This window comes from Lontra canadensis, unplaced genomic scaffold, assembly GCF_010015895.1.
Source record: "Lontra canadensis isolate GAN:19392208 unplaced genomic scaffold, GSC_riverotter_1.0 scaffold31, whole genome shotgun sequence".
Lineage (NCBI taxonomy): Eukaryota > Metazoa > Chordata > Mammalia > Carnivora > Mustelidae > Lontra > Lontra canadensis.
The window spans coordinates 9140460-9156442 of record NW_022631025.1 but is presented as its reverse complement, the minus strand read 5'-3'; the positions used below and the strand labels follow the sequence as shown (position 1 = coordinate 9156442).

At 39.2% G+C, this 15983-nt stretch overlaps 1 protein-coding gene across 2 annotated transcripts in view; it reads right to left on the bottom strand.

The window, feature by feature from the left end:
• LOC116872991 (COBW domain-containing protein 1) overlaps positions 1-15983 on the bottom strand; it is a 53345-nt gene that overhangs the window by 1861 nt on the left and 35501 nt on the right. For both annotated transcript variants that reach the window (XM_032866565.1, XM_032866564.1), the window contains 4 exons: positions 11472-11528; positions 7777-7828; positions 2287-2355; positions 2120-2185 (listed from right to left, as the gene is read on the bottom strand). In XM_032866565.1, coding sequence (XP_032722456.1) covers positions 2120-2185; positions 2287-2355; positions 7777-7828; positions 11472-11528 — 244 coding nt within the window. The remainder of the gene's footprint in view (positions 1-2119; positions 2186-2286; positions 2356-7776; positions 7829-11471; positions 11529-15983) is intronic.

Sequence of the window (15983 nt, the reverse complement as noted above, 5' to 3'; positions counted from 1 at the left end):
TTGAAGTGCTAGTTGCTGAGTGAACATTTTATTTTAAGATTTTATTTATTTATTTATTTGACAGAGAGAGAGAGAGAGAGAGAGAGCACAAGCTGGGTGGGGCGGGGTGGGGGGGGTGAGGATGGCAGGCAGAGGGAAAGGGAGAAGCAGGCTCCCGGCTGACCAGAGAGTGGGGCTCCATTCCAGCACCCTGAGATCTCCTCGGATCATGACCTGAGCCAAAGGCAGACACATAACTGACTGAGCCACCCAGGTGCCTCCCTGAGTGAACATTTTAAACATGTTCATCATTATCAAACTAACATTTTGTAGCCAGAAAAGGAGGACATCTGTGAAGGTGAAGGCTGTGTTGCCCCAGTTCTCACAGTGTTGTTGTGATGAGACGAAGGGGAAGGGAAGACCCAAAAGGACAAAGAACTGCAAAAAAACTGTTACACACCTAAGGACAAAATCCATGCTGGGATGGGGCAGGAAGAGCCACTGAACCGTGTGTGCAGGTGTTGGGGGCAGCACTAGTATACATGACCCAAGGGCTGGTTTGTAGTGCCCCCCCCCGCAATTCAGGAGCAGGGGATAAAACAGTTACAGAATGAAACACAATCTGCCAGGGGGACTGTGGAATGTAGATGGTGCTGCGGTCAGGATAGCAGTGGCAGGATCATGCTTAGCTCCTCCGCGTGGAAATGACTTGCAAACAGACAGATGTGGTGCTCTGAAGCCGATCCCAGGTAAAGCCAGCACAGGGAGTAAAGAAATCTAAACCCGAATGGTTTCTTGATTGTCTCTACCTTTGTCATTCTAGTGACCCCAGAAGTCAGCAGCTAACCTCCCAGGAAAATTTAGTTACTAACAGTAATAATAACCAATAGTAATAATAAAATGTTTATGCACAATTCTGGAAACAGAGCAGCAGACAAATGACTGCTGACTGGGGAAGCACACAACTAGAACCACTGCTCCCTAGAAAAAAACCTTCTGTGACATAAATACCGAAATGACAAGTAACAGGAATGGGTTTCCAAATACAGAGGAAGAATTCTTCTCTGATGCTCTGTATCTCTGTTTATGACAACCGTTCAGTGTCTGCTAAATGCGCCAAGCAACACAGGTTCAGCTGCAGCAAGATTTCTTTTTTTTTTTTTCAAGATTTTATTTAATCATTGGATAGAGGGAGAGAGCACAAGCAGGAGGGCAGCAGGCAGAGGCAGAGGGACAAGCAGGCGCCCTGCTGAGCTGGGAGCCCCATGCGGGGCTCCATCCCAGGACCCTGGGATCATGACCTAAGCCGAAGGCAAACGCCCAACCGACTGAGCCACCCAGGCGCCCTTGCAGCAAGATTTCTAATGTGCTTTCTCTGTTAATGAAGTTCACTTGGAAAATTAAACACAAAAAGATGTTCGGGGGCACCTGGGTGGCTCAATCGGTTACGTGTCCGACTTTTTTTTTTTTTTTTAATAGATTTTATTTATTTACTTGACACAGAGAGAGGGGCAAGCAGGCGCCCTGCTGAGCTGGGAGCCCCATGCGGGGTTCCATCCCAGGACCCTGAGATCATGACCTGAGCCGAAGGCAGAGGCTTAACCCTCTGAGCCATCCAGGTGCCCCTAAGTGTCTGACTCTTAATTTCAGCTTAGGTCACAAGCTTGGGGTTATGAGATCGAGCCCCACATGGGGCTCGCAGTGGGCATGGAGCCTGCTTAAGATTCTATGTCTCCTTCTCCCTCCACCCCACCGATTCCCTTAAAAAAAAAAAAAGGACATTCATTCAGTTTTCCGTAACCAACCAAACCAGGTGCCGAGGAAAGGAGAGTTGGTGAGTCAAGCTCATCAGCCAGTAACTGCTCAGAACACTTGGGAGGAGAGAAAGAGGGTGATGCTTCAAGGCACGTGGGTTGTTTTAGCTGCAACACTAAATGAAGCTATGCAAATAAATTACGTTTTACGCAGTGATTTCCAAAGCTTCTTTTCAGCAATGGAAATGAGAAAAAAAGGAAATCAGTAAAGATTATTTGTACTAAGACCAGTGCTGGTGTTTAAAACCAAATACAGTTTTATGTAACAGTCGAGAAAGGAAAGGGCCTTTGTCCCGAAGTATAAAAGTGTAGACCGTACTCCGCACCTTTAGCCTTATGACCTCCATGCAGTCATCGTCCTTGTTTCTCACATTCTTCTCCCACAGAAGATTCTGTATCAAGTGACATATTTAATAAGACCAACCATTGCTGCCAGCAACAGCCGTGTAACACAACATGTGGTAAATCATTATCAATTAAGTACTGCGTTCACCTGAATAAATACATTCAGACTTTCTTCCTTTGCATTTCCTTGTACTTCAAATGTCACCGTAATAATGCTCTATAAATCAAGACAGATAATCAATCATGATTTTCTTTATAGTAATATTGGTGTACTTCTTAGAACATCAGTATTATTTTATAGTGATGTCGGAATATTTGAAGACAAAAAGGAACGCGTTCATGAACATGCATGCTGCCTGACAAGTACACAGGGTCTATGTTTTTCACTATCTTGCTGAGTTCTGGTAGCAGCAATTCCATTTTCTGTACTCTGCAGAGGTGATCAGTGGGTTAGTATTTAAACAGAGAAACTTTCAGGAAAGGACACTCATAGTTTCACTCATTCTTTCCAGGACGCTCAGCACTGAGCGGGAAGGTAATGTGCACAGTGCACCGACTATGTACTGAGCCAGCTGCTCTTGCCTGGGCTTCATTACATGTTTTCATTTACTTGGGAAACAACAATCCTGTGGAATAAAGAGAATTATTTCCCTTTTATAAATTGAAAAAAATAACGCTCAGAAAAAATAAACTACTCAGAGCCGGGAGTAAAACTCAAATGCAAAAGTGTAATTCTGTTCTCTGGGAAAAATGTAAAAGAAAATTCAGTTTATCTCTGACCAAGTATGTGCCAAAGGAGAAGAGTATGTGGAGATGAGAATGATAGCATAATGTCACTTTTGGTTTGAGAAGGCTGGCATCATTTAGAATGTTAACTCTGATATTTATTTTTCCTCCTGCTCTGGATAAATCTCTCACTGTCCACTCTAAGGAACCAGAAGCTCAAGATCGCCTGTAGTTGCCCACATAACTAAAATGCAAAGCTCCATTTGCTCCTGTAACCAAAATTTCAACTTAGTGATGAAAATACACAAGGGCTAAGCATAAGATGATGAAAACACAAACCCCACCTTGGATAATTAGAAGATGCTCAAGCCAAGCTTTAAAACAGGAAGAAAAAACATAGTAAAGCATGGCCTTGCATCATTTCCTACAACTGCACATATTAAGAGCAATTTCATTCACCAACAGGAAAGCACATAGGCGTAGAGCAGAATATATGGAAAGACCCAATTGCTTTTTATCCAAACATAGAGGACTGCTAAAGCGAAGTACTAAAGATCAATCTAAGGACAAAATACACTGATATTTAGTCTCCACTGTTGCTGGTAATGGGAAAAGCAAAAAGCACTTTCTTGCTAAATGTGAGACACGAAAGTCAACTAAAATGGACCTTGAAATGTCAGATTTTTAGAAGTACTTGTTCTGTCACAACTGCCAAGAGATGAAACAATATAACACCAACAGACTAAATGGACAAAGAAAACGCAGTATAATAGTACAGTATAAAAATGTGGGATGTAAATGAACCATTATTCACCTCTTAAAGAAAAGGAAATGCTGCCACGTGCCCCAACACGGATGAGTCTTGAGGACAACAGGCTAAGTGAAATAAGCCAGTCAAAGAAGGACAGATACTCCATGATTCCACTTATACGAGGTATCTAAGTGGTCAAACTTACAGAAACAGAAAGTAGAATGGTGGCTCCCTGGCTGGGAGGTGAGGGAAATGGGGAGCTGCGGTTCAATGAATATAGTTTCAGTCATGCAAGATGGAAAAGGGCTAGAGATCTGCTGTACAACATTAGCTAGTGATACTGAACTATATTCTTAAAAATATTGTCAAGAGGGTAGATCACATGGGTTTGCCATAATTTTTTTAAAGTACTTATTTTTAAATCTAAATAAACACACTATGCTTTTAAACTATTTGTTTTGTAAGTTTAATAGTATCCTGCACTTAAAGTTTTCTTTTCCCCTTAAAGCAATCACTGCAATACCTAAAAATCCATATCAAAATGCATAGAAAACCATATAACATTTCAAAATACATAGCAAAAAGGTTGCTAAATGAAACATAATTTGTCATTTTCAAAAGACAGTAGCAATTCAACCTTCAAAATTGCTTAAAATGTATTTTATTCAAGTTGGATAACTTGACTTTTAATATTGGAAAGGTCTCAACATGGAACTCAATACTGCTTTATTCTAGCTTAAAGAATTTCTACTGGGAATGACTGTTGTTTTTGGCAGGTTAGCAATATGAGGATATTTCTAAGGGGTACAATAAACTCCAGTATGAGATAAAAAGGGTTTTAAAAATTACAACAATGCATTAGGGGGCTCAAGGAATGAGATACACATTTTAGAACTAGAGGTTTTTCTGTACTCAATAAACTCTCCTTACAGTAGACAAATATTTTTTTTTAAGATTTTATTTATTAATTTGACAGAGAGAGGAGTCACGGCCAGAGAGGGAACACAAGTAGGGGGAATAGGAGAGGGAGAAGCAGTCTCTCCACTGAGCAGGGAGCCTGATGTGGGGCTTGATCCCAAGACCCTGGGATCATGACCTGAGCCAAAGGCAGATGCTTAACAACTGAGCCACCTGGGCATCCTGCAGTAGACAAATCTTAAAGATTAAATCATCCAATTCCCACTGCAGAGGACGAGAGTCACAACTCATAATTCCTAATTTAATAAACTATGCACAGACTGCCATTTGGGTTTTCTCACCTTCTCACCCTCCAACCCTGGACCCTCCTTATAGGGAGGGAACAAGGAATCCATGAAAGACGGCTGCATTACAGATGATTCAGGGATAAAACTTTAATAACATAACTACTATGTACCAAGTATTACCTATTTCGGACTTTTCTCCCAGTTTTTGTTTTGAATCTAAAATTAACTCTCCTTTTCCCAGACACAGAAAGAAGCAGAAAACCAAAGCAATCATTCAGAAAATGAAAGTAAAATAAGGTACTGCTGCTAGAATAAAATTTAGGAATAACTCCAAAATTTTAGTTTTCTGGTCTATTTTTTCTTCTACCTCCCAGGTTATTTCCCTCGGTGTCCCAATCTTTGGCAAACAATATCTAATATGCAATAACTTCTGCATGTTTTCTTCATCTGGGAAACTGAGCCCATTAAAACATGCTCAACCCAAATGTGAAGCTCTTCGTGAGTCATCTCTATGGGATATCCTGCCACCAAGTATGAAGCTGAACGTCTGGCATCCATCCTTCTCCAAATCAGTGTGCCTTCCAGGTTTCTCTAAGCCTAAGTCCCTCCAGTCAATCAGGCCTGTTTCCCATCACTTTCCCCATCTTACTGTCCCCGCATCAGTCAGTGAGGTTACTCCGGCAAGTCTACCTGTGAATCAGCCCTCCATTTAACGCATTTCCATTCCCCCTGCCACCCACACAGTCCGGGCCCTTGTCACAGGGTATGTTCCTGCTTGGTCTCCTGCCATCAGCTCCAACCCAGCTCACCTGACACTGTGGGACAGCCCAGTGTAAGTTCTGCTTGCCCCCACACATGGAAGCCCAACACCTTAGCTCAGGATTAAAATACCAAGCATCCCACCAACACTTCCATGCTACAGTCCTCCTCTTCTAGAGCATTCTCACTTTTCCACTTTTAAACATCTGGATTGCTCTTTCCCTTACTTCTTACAGTCAAACAAAAACCTAGTTTAAGGCTACATTCTGATGTCATACTCAGAACAGCAGCTGCATCTTTGCAAAGAATGTTGCTAATTGGAAAGAGACGCAAAGGAACTCTCTTAACGATTTTGGAAATCTTCTGTATCTGAATCTAAGAGAGGATTACAGAGATATGTGTCCATGTGTGAAGATGGACTGATATACAAGCACAAATATATGTAAAGACACATGGACTTCTATGCTAAAAACCTGTAGGCTTTACTGTACATTAAAAAAAAAAGTATCTTTCATGAAGCCTCAGATCCACTAAACCAAAGCAGACCACCATTCTCCTGAATCCCAGAGCCTTTGTATGCAGTAGTACCTTCTGCCCTTTTTTATATGCCTAAAGCAGGGAAGTGCCTCAGAACCTCCTGTAGAGCCTTAAAAAAAAAAAAAAAAAATAGACATACCTTATTTACTGATGAAATAATGACACACTGTCTGGGATTGGATTTAATACACTCCAGCAAAGGTAATGGGCACTTGCAGTTTTATTATACCATTCTACTTTTATGTATTTTTGAAATTTTCTGTTTAAAAAATACTCCAGCAAAAGAAATACTGGGAAGACAGAGGCAATAAAATCAGCAAAATGTTTACAACCATTGCAACTGGGTTCCTATTGCTATTCTCTGTACTTTTGTGTATCTTCAGAAATTTCAATAAAATGTTAAAAATGTACATACACATTAATTTGCACACACCCAAGCCCCACTCCCGGAGATGCGAGGTGGGGAACTACTGAACATCCAATATTTTTTAAAAAGTTCCACAGGTAACTCTGATGTTTCCCATTTGAGAAACAGCTTTTCATTTTTGTAACAAATATTTACTGAGCAGCCACCACATACCGTGCCCTGTGCAGAGCCCTGAGGACTCCACACTTAAGGAGCGTACAGACTACTACGAGGAAAAAGCATTTCAACCCAAACTGTAGGGCACTGTAAACGCCATGAGAGGGATATACGCAAGATACCGTACGTAGAGATACTGGCCATTATAAAGGTTCTTGGAAGAGACTACTACATTCTTCATCTTTTACATGACTCCTAGGATGATGTCCCTCACTTAGAAAGTGTTTCCGGTTCATCATTATGACTGAGTATTGTAAACAGTTGGGTTTTTCCAAAATTTCTACTGCCAGAGAACTGTATTTCTCTCACTCACTCATTTTAAAGACCTGCAAAGATGAATATTTTATTAAGCTTCCCAAAGGAAAAGTGCCAGGAACACAGTAGTATGGGTCCCCATAAATACGAGGCAAAATGAAGATAGACAAGCAAGTAGCCCCATCACAACCAGTGATGCTTCAAAGAGTGAGTGCCGGTTTCTAGACGGAGGAGGGAAGATGGTATATGGCTCACTCACATGCCCCCTTTGTGTTTCAGTGGGACAAAGAAATTACCAGAAATAGCTTTAGACCACCTAAATTTTAATTTGGGGCACCTAACCATTAAGAGCTTTAGACCACCTAAATGAAGGACACCTTAGGGAGTTCAAATTTACAGTGCTATCTCCAGGTGAAACTCCAAGTCAATTTTCATTTAAATAAGCCATAGAGGTTTTTACCAGACTTTCCATTAATCTGTTGGTTCAACATAGCAAAAAACAGGCTGCATATAGAACCCCCAGGCTGCTTTTAAGCAGTGATTCCCATAAGAAGAACTGATCAAAATACACTGAGTGACCTGTTGAATAGAGAAGCTAAAAAGCATGATTTCTTGAGATTCTAAATAACTCTGGTTTAATGAATTCCTAATATGTATTAAGAAGCTAGATGAGATTACCTCAAAAGCATCCAAATTCTGAAAATTATCAACAAACTTCAAAAATACTTTTTTTAAAGCAAGACTCAAATAAAACATTCCTAACAGAAACAATTTATTTTTTTTTTTAATGCTTAAAAAAAATTTTTTTAAAGACAGTTTTACCTGATCAAGGTGAGGCTGTGTTGTTGGCACATGCTGAAGTTTTTTCTGCAAACTAAAAAAAACTGATTATAAATTAAGAGATCAATATACTTTCAATTTAACCTTATATGTTACTTAGAGATGCAGAGCTAAGAAGGAAGTTTCCACAATTCACTCTATTATATGGTTCCAGTTTTACATATTATTTACACATTCTAATAGAGAAAAGCTAGCAAAATGTTTAAAGATTTTTTCTAACTGTGAGTACACATTCAACAAGCAAGCAAACAGACTGGTATGAAATGGGTGAATGGTACTAAGAGGTAGAAACATCCAGTTACAAAATAAATAAATCAAAGATGAAAAGTACAGCACAGAGAATATAGTCACTAATACTGTAGTAACATTGTACAGTGATACATGGTGACCACACTTATCAAGGCGAACACTGAGTTAAGATAAAGAATTCTCAACTCAATATGCTATACACATGAAAATAATAAAACACTGTATATTACACTTCAATAAAAAAAATGTACACACATTCACATGCATACTTATATACACAATATAGAAAAAAATTAATCTTTAGTTACACTACTCTGTGTGGTTAAATATATCAGCAGATTTCTTTTTAATTCCAACAGATCTATTACCAGCCTAGAAAAAGACACAGGAGCATTTTACTACTGCTCCAAATTTCAACTCGTCCTAAGCTTCCTAACGTCAAAACAAGGCTAGTACCTAAACAAAGTCAGAAGGGTATATTTTTTTCCTTTATCAAGTGTTTTCCCTTAAACGTATCTACTTATTAAGAAATAAGTAACATCCATAAATATACCCCTTCTATATAGTTACTTGCCAATGACTGAGAGAAAACAAACACAATCTTAAAAATGTATTGTTCTGATATGAAAAAGAGTAAGAAGATCAATATGGCACAACCAGTTACAACCTTAACAACTGTAGCATACACTTGGACACTGATGGCTGGGAGGAGAAAAAAGACTTGCAGATGTTTTGCTTTGCACAACAGTGAGGGGTAAATTAGTAACAGGGAGTTTGGAAAAGAGAAAAGGATTGTAGGAACTGCTGGAGGGAAATGAGCCTCACTCGAGGGGGTCCTGGTAGAGAAAGTGTCAAATTAAATCCTTCCCAGCTGGCTGCTCAGGAAAGGATTCTCCATTTCAGCAACTGAGCACAATGAAAGTTATGCACAGGCTTAAGTCACATTAAATAGTTACTTCTTTAAGTGTCACTAATGCATTATCACTGTTCTTAAGCAAGTGTGGAGTGAGATTACCTTAGAAAATGTTTGAAAAATCACACATTCTTTCCTTAGGTTCAATATTTAATGTTGTTAAAAATAATTGCCAACAACTTCCACAAGGAAGGAAAGGTTTTCCTCAACCCTCTAAGGTGTCTGGCTGGGCGTGAAAATTAGATTGACAAACAGAGATTAGCAGGAGAAAATGGTACAATTTTATTATACAGAGAGAAAGAAAGAGTGTGCAGCAGGGAAGGGGAAGAGGGAGAGGGAGAAAGAATCCCAAGCAGATTCTCTACAAAGCGCAGAGCCTAACACAGGGCTGGATCTCAGGACCCTGAGATCATGACCTGAGCAGAAACCAAGAGTTAGACACTTAACCAACTGATCCAGTCAGACACCCCTACTAATGTAAGTTTTATATAACACAGGAGCCTTCATAAAGAAATGAAGAACTAAAGAAATGGTTAAACCTGAGCGTTGTTATGCTCTGTTTGATGAAGAGTGGAAGGCTGTGGAAAGATAAAATGGGACAGAGTACAAAGCAAGTGCAGTAAACTGGGTGATACTCAGGCCGGTTTCTTCAGATTCCTCTGTGTGCGCCTTAGTCTGCAGAGAAAGGATGCTCCCCTCCTCGGGGCACTGGGCGGGTAACTCTCACACAAGGCTCATGACTCAACTACTTCGGAGGATATGGGAGAAAATATTTCCAAATCACATATCTGATGAGGGGGTAACACCTAGAATACATAAAAAGCTCCTCCAGCTCAGCCACAAACAACAGCAACAAACCATGGGATTAAAAAATGGACCAAGTATTTGAATAGACATCTCTCCAAAGATCATCGACAAATGGCCACTAAGTACATGAGAAGAGGGTCACGATCTCTAACCGTGAGGGAAACGCAGAGAACAACCACAAGGTTCTGCCACCTCACACCATGAGCACAGCTACTACCAAAACCAACTGGAAATACCGAGTGTTGGCAAGTCCATGGAGAAAGCAAAACCCTGTGAGGTGCTGGTGGAAGTTAAAATGGTGCAGCTGCTGTGGAAAACAGTATAGTGTGCCTCAAAATGTTACAAAGAAGTGAAAGCAGGAGTTGTGAAGAGACATTTGCACACCCATGTCATAGCAGCAGTGTTCACAACAGCCAAGAAGTGGAATCAAGCCAAATGTCCATCACTGGATGAATGGATAAACCAATGTAACACATGCATATGATGGGGTAGTATTTAGCATGAAAAGGAAAGAACTGTCACATGCTACAACATGGATGAAACTTGAGGACTAAGTGAAGTAAGCCAGTTACAGTAAGACAAATGCCATAGATTTCCACTGGTATAAGGAATCTAAAGTAGTCAAATTCTTTTTTTTTTTTTTTTTTTTAAAGATTTGTCTTATTTGAGAGAGAGAGAGAGAGAAAGAGAGCATGAGCATGAATGGTGGGGACAGGCAGAGGCAGAGGGAGAAGCAGACACCCCACTGAGTGGGGAGCCAGATGCGGGACTTGATCCCAGAACCCAGAGATCATGACCTGAGCTGGAGGCAGACGCTTAAGTGACTGAGCCACCCAGGCACCCATAAAGTAGGCAAATTCTTAAGAACAGATAACAAAATGGTGGTTGCCAGAGGCTGTGGGGAGGGGACCATGGCAAGCTTTCATTCAACAGAGTTTCAGTTCTGCAAGATGAGAAAGTTCTGTAAATCTATTGCACAACAATGTGAATATACTTAACACTACTGAACTGTACATTTAAAAACAGTTAAGATTATTTAAAAGAAAAAAAAAAGATACTGATGTCCAGGGAAGAAAGATACGTTCCTTTCCCTTATCAAAAGATTCCCTCCAGGGGCACGTGGGTGGCTCAGTGGGTTAAAGCCTCTGCCTTAGGCTCAGGTCATGATCCCAGGGGCCTGGGATCGAGCCCCAAACTGGGCTCTTTGCTCAGCGGAGATTCTGCTTCCTCCTCTCTCTCTGCCTGCCTCTCTGCCTACTTGTGATCTCTCTCTGTGTCAGATAAATAAATAAAATCTTTAAAAAAAAAAAAAAAGATTCCCTCCAGGGAAAGAAACAGGAAAGTGATCCATCACTTAAGAGAAAGGAGAAGTGTGTAGGATATCTCAAGCTAAAATTTTTTTTTGTATTTCATCCATTTTTCTCATAGAAAGTATTACACACAGTGGTTGGTATAGAAATATTAAAAATGGATCCTTAAAGTTAACTACCTTTTATACTAAAATTTCTATAGGAAAATGTATTGTGATTTCCAAAAAACAAATTAATAACATTTTAAGAATCGAAACATTAGGAATGATCTTGTAAACCATAGAAATGATCAGAAACTTAAAACAAGTGCACATCTGTATAAATCATTCCTGTAACTTCTACAATCATGGAATAAAAAGTACATTACAAAAAAAGTGAACAAAATACAGAAAACATACCTTATTCCAGAAAGACTGTCAAAGGCATGAAGATCTAATACATTAGAAAGATCAACTCTAAAAGGAAGAAATCCAGTGTAAACAGTGGGAAATTCTGTGAAATATATTCAATTAATCAAGGAAAAGAAAATCTCTATGAATCTTTTGCCAAAAATGTAGACATAAAGTTTAATCAACATATCATACCATTTGGGAAGCACATAAAAATGACAAGCAAAGAACAAAAAGCTTGTTGTAAATTTTTAAAATAAATTTCTTCAAAAAATTCAAAAAATGGTGACTAGTACAAATTCAAGGCAGAAAATTACTTGATTATTGCTTCAATAAACTACATATATTTTTATTTATACCTTCAATTGCTTTTTAATCCTGGATATTTATGAGCTTGACTTCAAATACATTTTTACAGCCAAAAAAACAAAAACAAAAAACACATCAGTTATAGAACTGGAACCTTTCAAAGCAGCAGTTTATTACTCAAAAGATGAAATGCAAGAAGAGAAGCAAAGAGACTAGCACAGTACAGTACCTTACCTTCAGAAGGTCTGGATTTCTTTTACTTCACTCCCCCCCACCCCCGCCATGATATAACAGGTAATATTTTAAGAATATGAGGAGTCAAACAACTAAGGTATAAATGTTCACTCTAGGACACTAATGTACATTCAAAGAATGTGGTTTATTTCCTTCAGATCAGGATTGCATTGACTGAAACATCCCAGTTAGTGCACTATGTGAATAAACATTATTTCCATGGGAATTATTTAGAGGTAATTGTGGCTTATTAGGAAAGCAGTGATTGAAATCAAAAGAGAATATCACATCAAAGAGCATTCGTTTTGGTTGAAATACATAAAGACTAGTGAGTTCCAATTCTTACATGAGCTTGGAAAACAGCAGAGGACAGTGATTTCTCTATAATCAAAGCTACGATGAAGGAAAGTTTCAAGAAAATCACAGCAGTATGAATTTCAAAATCAGACTCCAGGAATTTGCCAAACATGTAAGTTCTTTTACAAGGAAAACAAAACTTAATCAAATTCAAGATTTTTAAAAACATGCCAATGTGTAAGCCAAACCACCTCTTCTAACTTAGGAGTGACCGGCTCTGGCTGCTTTGTTGATTCCCAACAGTCAGCCTGTTTGATTAGGAGTACTTAGGCACAAGGCAGACAAATTCCTATTTTATGAAAAGAGTAATACTCCAAAGTTATATGTTAATAAACTATATCAACACTTCACATTCTGGACATCTAGATGAAAAGAATCACGAAAATCATCAAATAAGTAAATATTCCATAAAGAAATTTTTAAAATAATAACTTAAGAGATCAAACCCTTAATATTAAACATATTTCCATCTTCACCATGACAATTGAGTAAATATTTGTACTGACATGTGACAGATGAATGAACTTCTCCCTCAAGTTTATCATCTCTTTTTTTTTAAGATTTTATTTATTTATCTGACAGAGAGATAGATCACAAGTAGGCTGAGAGGCAGAGAAAGAAGAGGAAGCAGGCTCCCCGCTGAGCAAAGAGCCCGATGCGGGGCTCGATCCCAGGACCCTGAGATCACAACCTGAGCCAAAGGCAGAGGCTTAACCCACTGAGCCACCCAGGCGCCCCCCAAGTTTATCATCTTTACCTTGGGAAATAGCTCGTTTAAAAAGTACACCTGCCAATCATCTGAGTATCAAAATTCAGGCCAACTGTATGAATACCAGAAGTCAGTTTTGAAACACAAATAAACGGTTTCTAAAATAAACGGTTTCACTCTGACAGTGTTCTTAAGAATCCACATCACACATTTAGAAATAATTCTGCTTGATACCCAGAATCTTTTGATATTTCCAAAACACACAGGATCAACACTAGATCTGCACAGGTTATAATCTATAGAGAATAGAGTCCTCACGGAGGCTGCCACAACCCAGCCGCTGCCCTTGCTCCTGTGGCAGAGCTGGGGGTGCTGGAGGTGCCAGGTGCATACCTCTCTTTTCTGTACATGTGGACTGGAATACGGCTAGGGAAGCTCTGGGGGGGGGGGTCTCCCACCCAGACCAAACTGGGGCTCTCCGCTGCAGGAACCATTGGGGGCTGGAGGACGCTACAGCAGTGTTGGAAGGGAGGGGGCAAAAAAAAAAAAATCTACAGAGAATAAAGTAACACTAGCCTCTCACTACATCTCACCAGATTCTCAATGGAGAATTAAAGAGGAAAAGTTTAAGGTTCCAGATTAGAGTTAACATGGACCTGACCAAATCTAGTACCACCATGGAAAATAAATTCCTTCACTCATCCAACTAGAAAACTAATTTCAATAGCATAAAATATATTTAGTGTCCTCCTTTAAAAATAACAACATCAGATATTTCCAAAACAGTAATACAAAAAATAAAAAAATTAAAAGACTACCTCCATCAGTTTTTACATAGCGGGGAGCAGAGTTTAGCTGCTACCCCAGGGTTAGTGTCTGCTAGTTACCTTTCCAAAGTTCAATAAGTCTCCTAAACAGGGGCCACCAGCCAATCCCAGATCTACAAACCATCAAATCCATCCAATAGCTAACTCCTGAACTTCAGAACCAGATTTCTGAAGGCCTTCCCCAGCTGTACCTCAAACTCAGTATCTCCAAAACTCAACAAAACACCTTTTACCAAACCCCTGCTACCACTACCTCACCCGGAAATTGCTCCTCCTTCTGGTATTTCCTTCCATGGAAAACTGCACCACATTCAATCCTTCTCCCAGGACTCATACTGCTTTTAAAACCTTTCATTGACAACTTGCTGCCCAAAGGAAAAAAAGAAATCCAAAGTATATGTCATGGCAGTCAAGATCCTTTGTGGAAAGTTCTCCATCTCCTCAGTCACACCTTTTTCTCTCTGCCACACACCATGTACTCTAGCCGTTCTAAAATACTTACAGGTCCCTGGAGTACAAAATCTTCCTATGCCTAAAAAGCCACTGCTACTCTTGCTCATCTGGAAAAATCTTATTCATTCTTTAAGAGGTCAATAATCACCTTCTCAGTCAAAATTTCCTGAATCTTCATCAAGAGCTGAGCAGTTGTTCCTCTATATCCCTGTTCTTATAGGACCCAACACAAATAATACTCCTGTTACATTAATAATAGTTAATACATTGGGTTTTGCTTGTTTAGTTCTGTCTCCCCCAAATGACTCATCACCTACCACAAAGGCAGAGTTTTTGCCTTATCCATTGCTTAAATCCTCAACAAGCCAAGAAATGCCTGGCAGCTAATAGAATGCCCAACAGTTTGTTGAACTGACTAACTTACTACTGAACAACTGGATTTTGGTTCTCCTGTTCCATCCTCTGAAATCTCTAAGATTAAAAAGGAGTTAGGGAGAGATAAGAATGGCTCTTCTTCTGATCTCCCACCCCTGCTCCTGAAGTCTATATGGCCCATTAGAACTTCCATTTGTCTCAAAGTCAACTTAAGTCTTACTATTAGTAAGACAATGCTACACCTGATTCTTATTCCTCAACATAAATACTCAAGGTAAGCCTTCTCTACATATGCTTACAGCAGTCTTATTGTTAGTTTTACTACTATCCGCATTTGTCAATCACAAAACGCTTGAGGCATTAAAATTTAAAAACAAAAAAAAACAAACACAGTAAGACAAAACTTCCATCAATTATTTCAACCATTTTGTTAAAAACCAGATCTCTCCTTTCTAAACTGGGAAGTTCAAATTGCTGTGCCTCAAGGAATTGGGGGAAATACTTAATGTAAGATTAGTGACCATTGTAAGAATTCTACCATGGAGGTCTGCTCTTCACTGAAAAAGATCCTAATCCAACTTCAGTCCTCACGGAAAGGAAGTACTATTTCAGAAAGTCCCTACATTCTCAGATAGAATGGCAAACACAAGACACTGAAGAAAGGAAAAAAAAAAAGGAAAAAAGCAGATTTTATTCATTTGCTCATTCACCCATTTGAAGTAAATATATTATATATTATATATATATAATATGATATCATATATATTATATATATAACTGCATGTTTACTGTTCTATAACGTAACAGAACGGTTAGAATTGTCATATAAACATCAAAATTGTTTCATAATAATCTCTTCAAGATAAAACCTTTATGCAGGGCATAAAGGTCTAAAATGAAAACAAACAGAAAAAATATTAAGCAAGGTAAATCCAGGGGCCTGTAAAAACTGAGATGTTTGTGAATGTGAACCAAATAAATGCTACTACAATAGAACCACAGCTATTTACGGATATGGTTTTTAAAAAACTTTTTTCAGCTTTATGTGGTCATCTGTGTGTCACTTTGTAATGAAGAGAAAATTTAAGGAAAAAGAAAATGGTAAAAATGCAATAGAAAGAAGACGGAGAACTGAGGAATGGCTCTGGTATGGGTTAGAATATGAGAGATTTTCTACACTGGAATCTGAAATGCAGGGAGCACATCTGGTGTGTGCTTGGAGAAGACTTGCACGAAGGGCATTCTTCTGCCACCGCT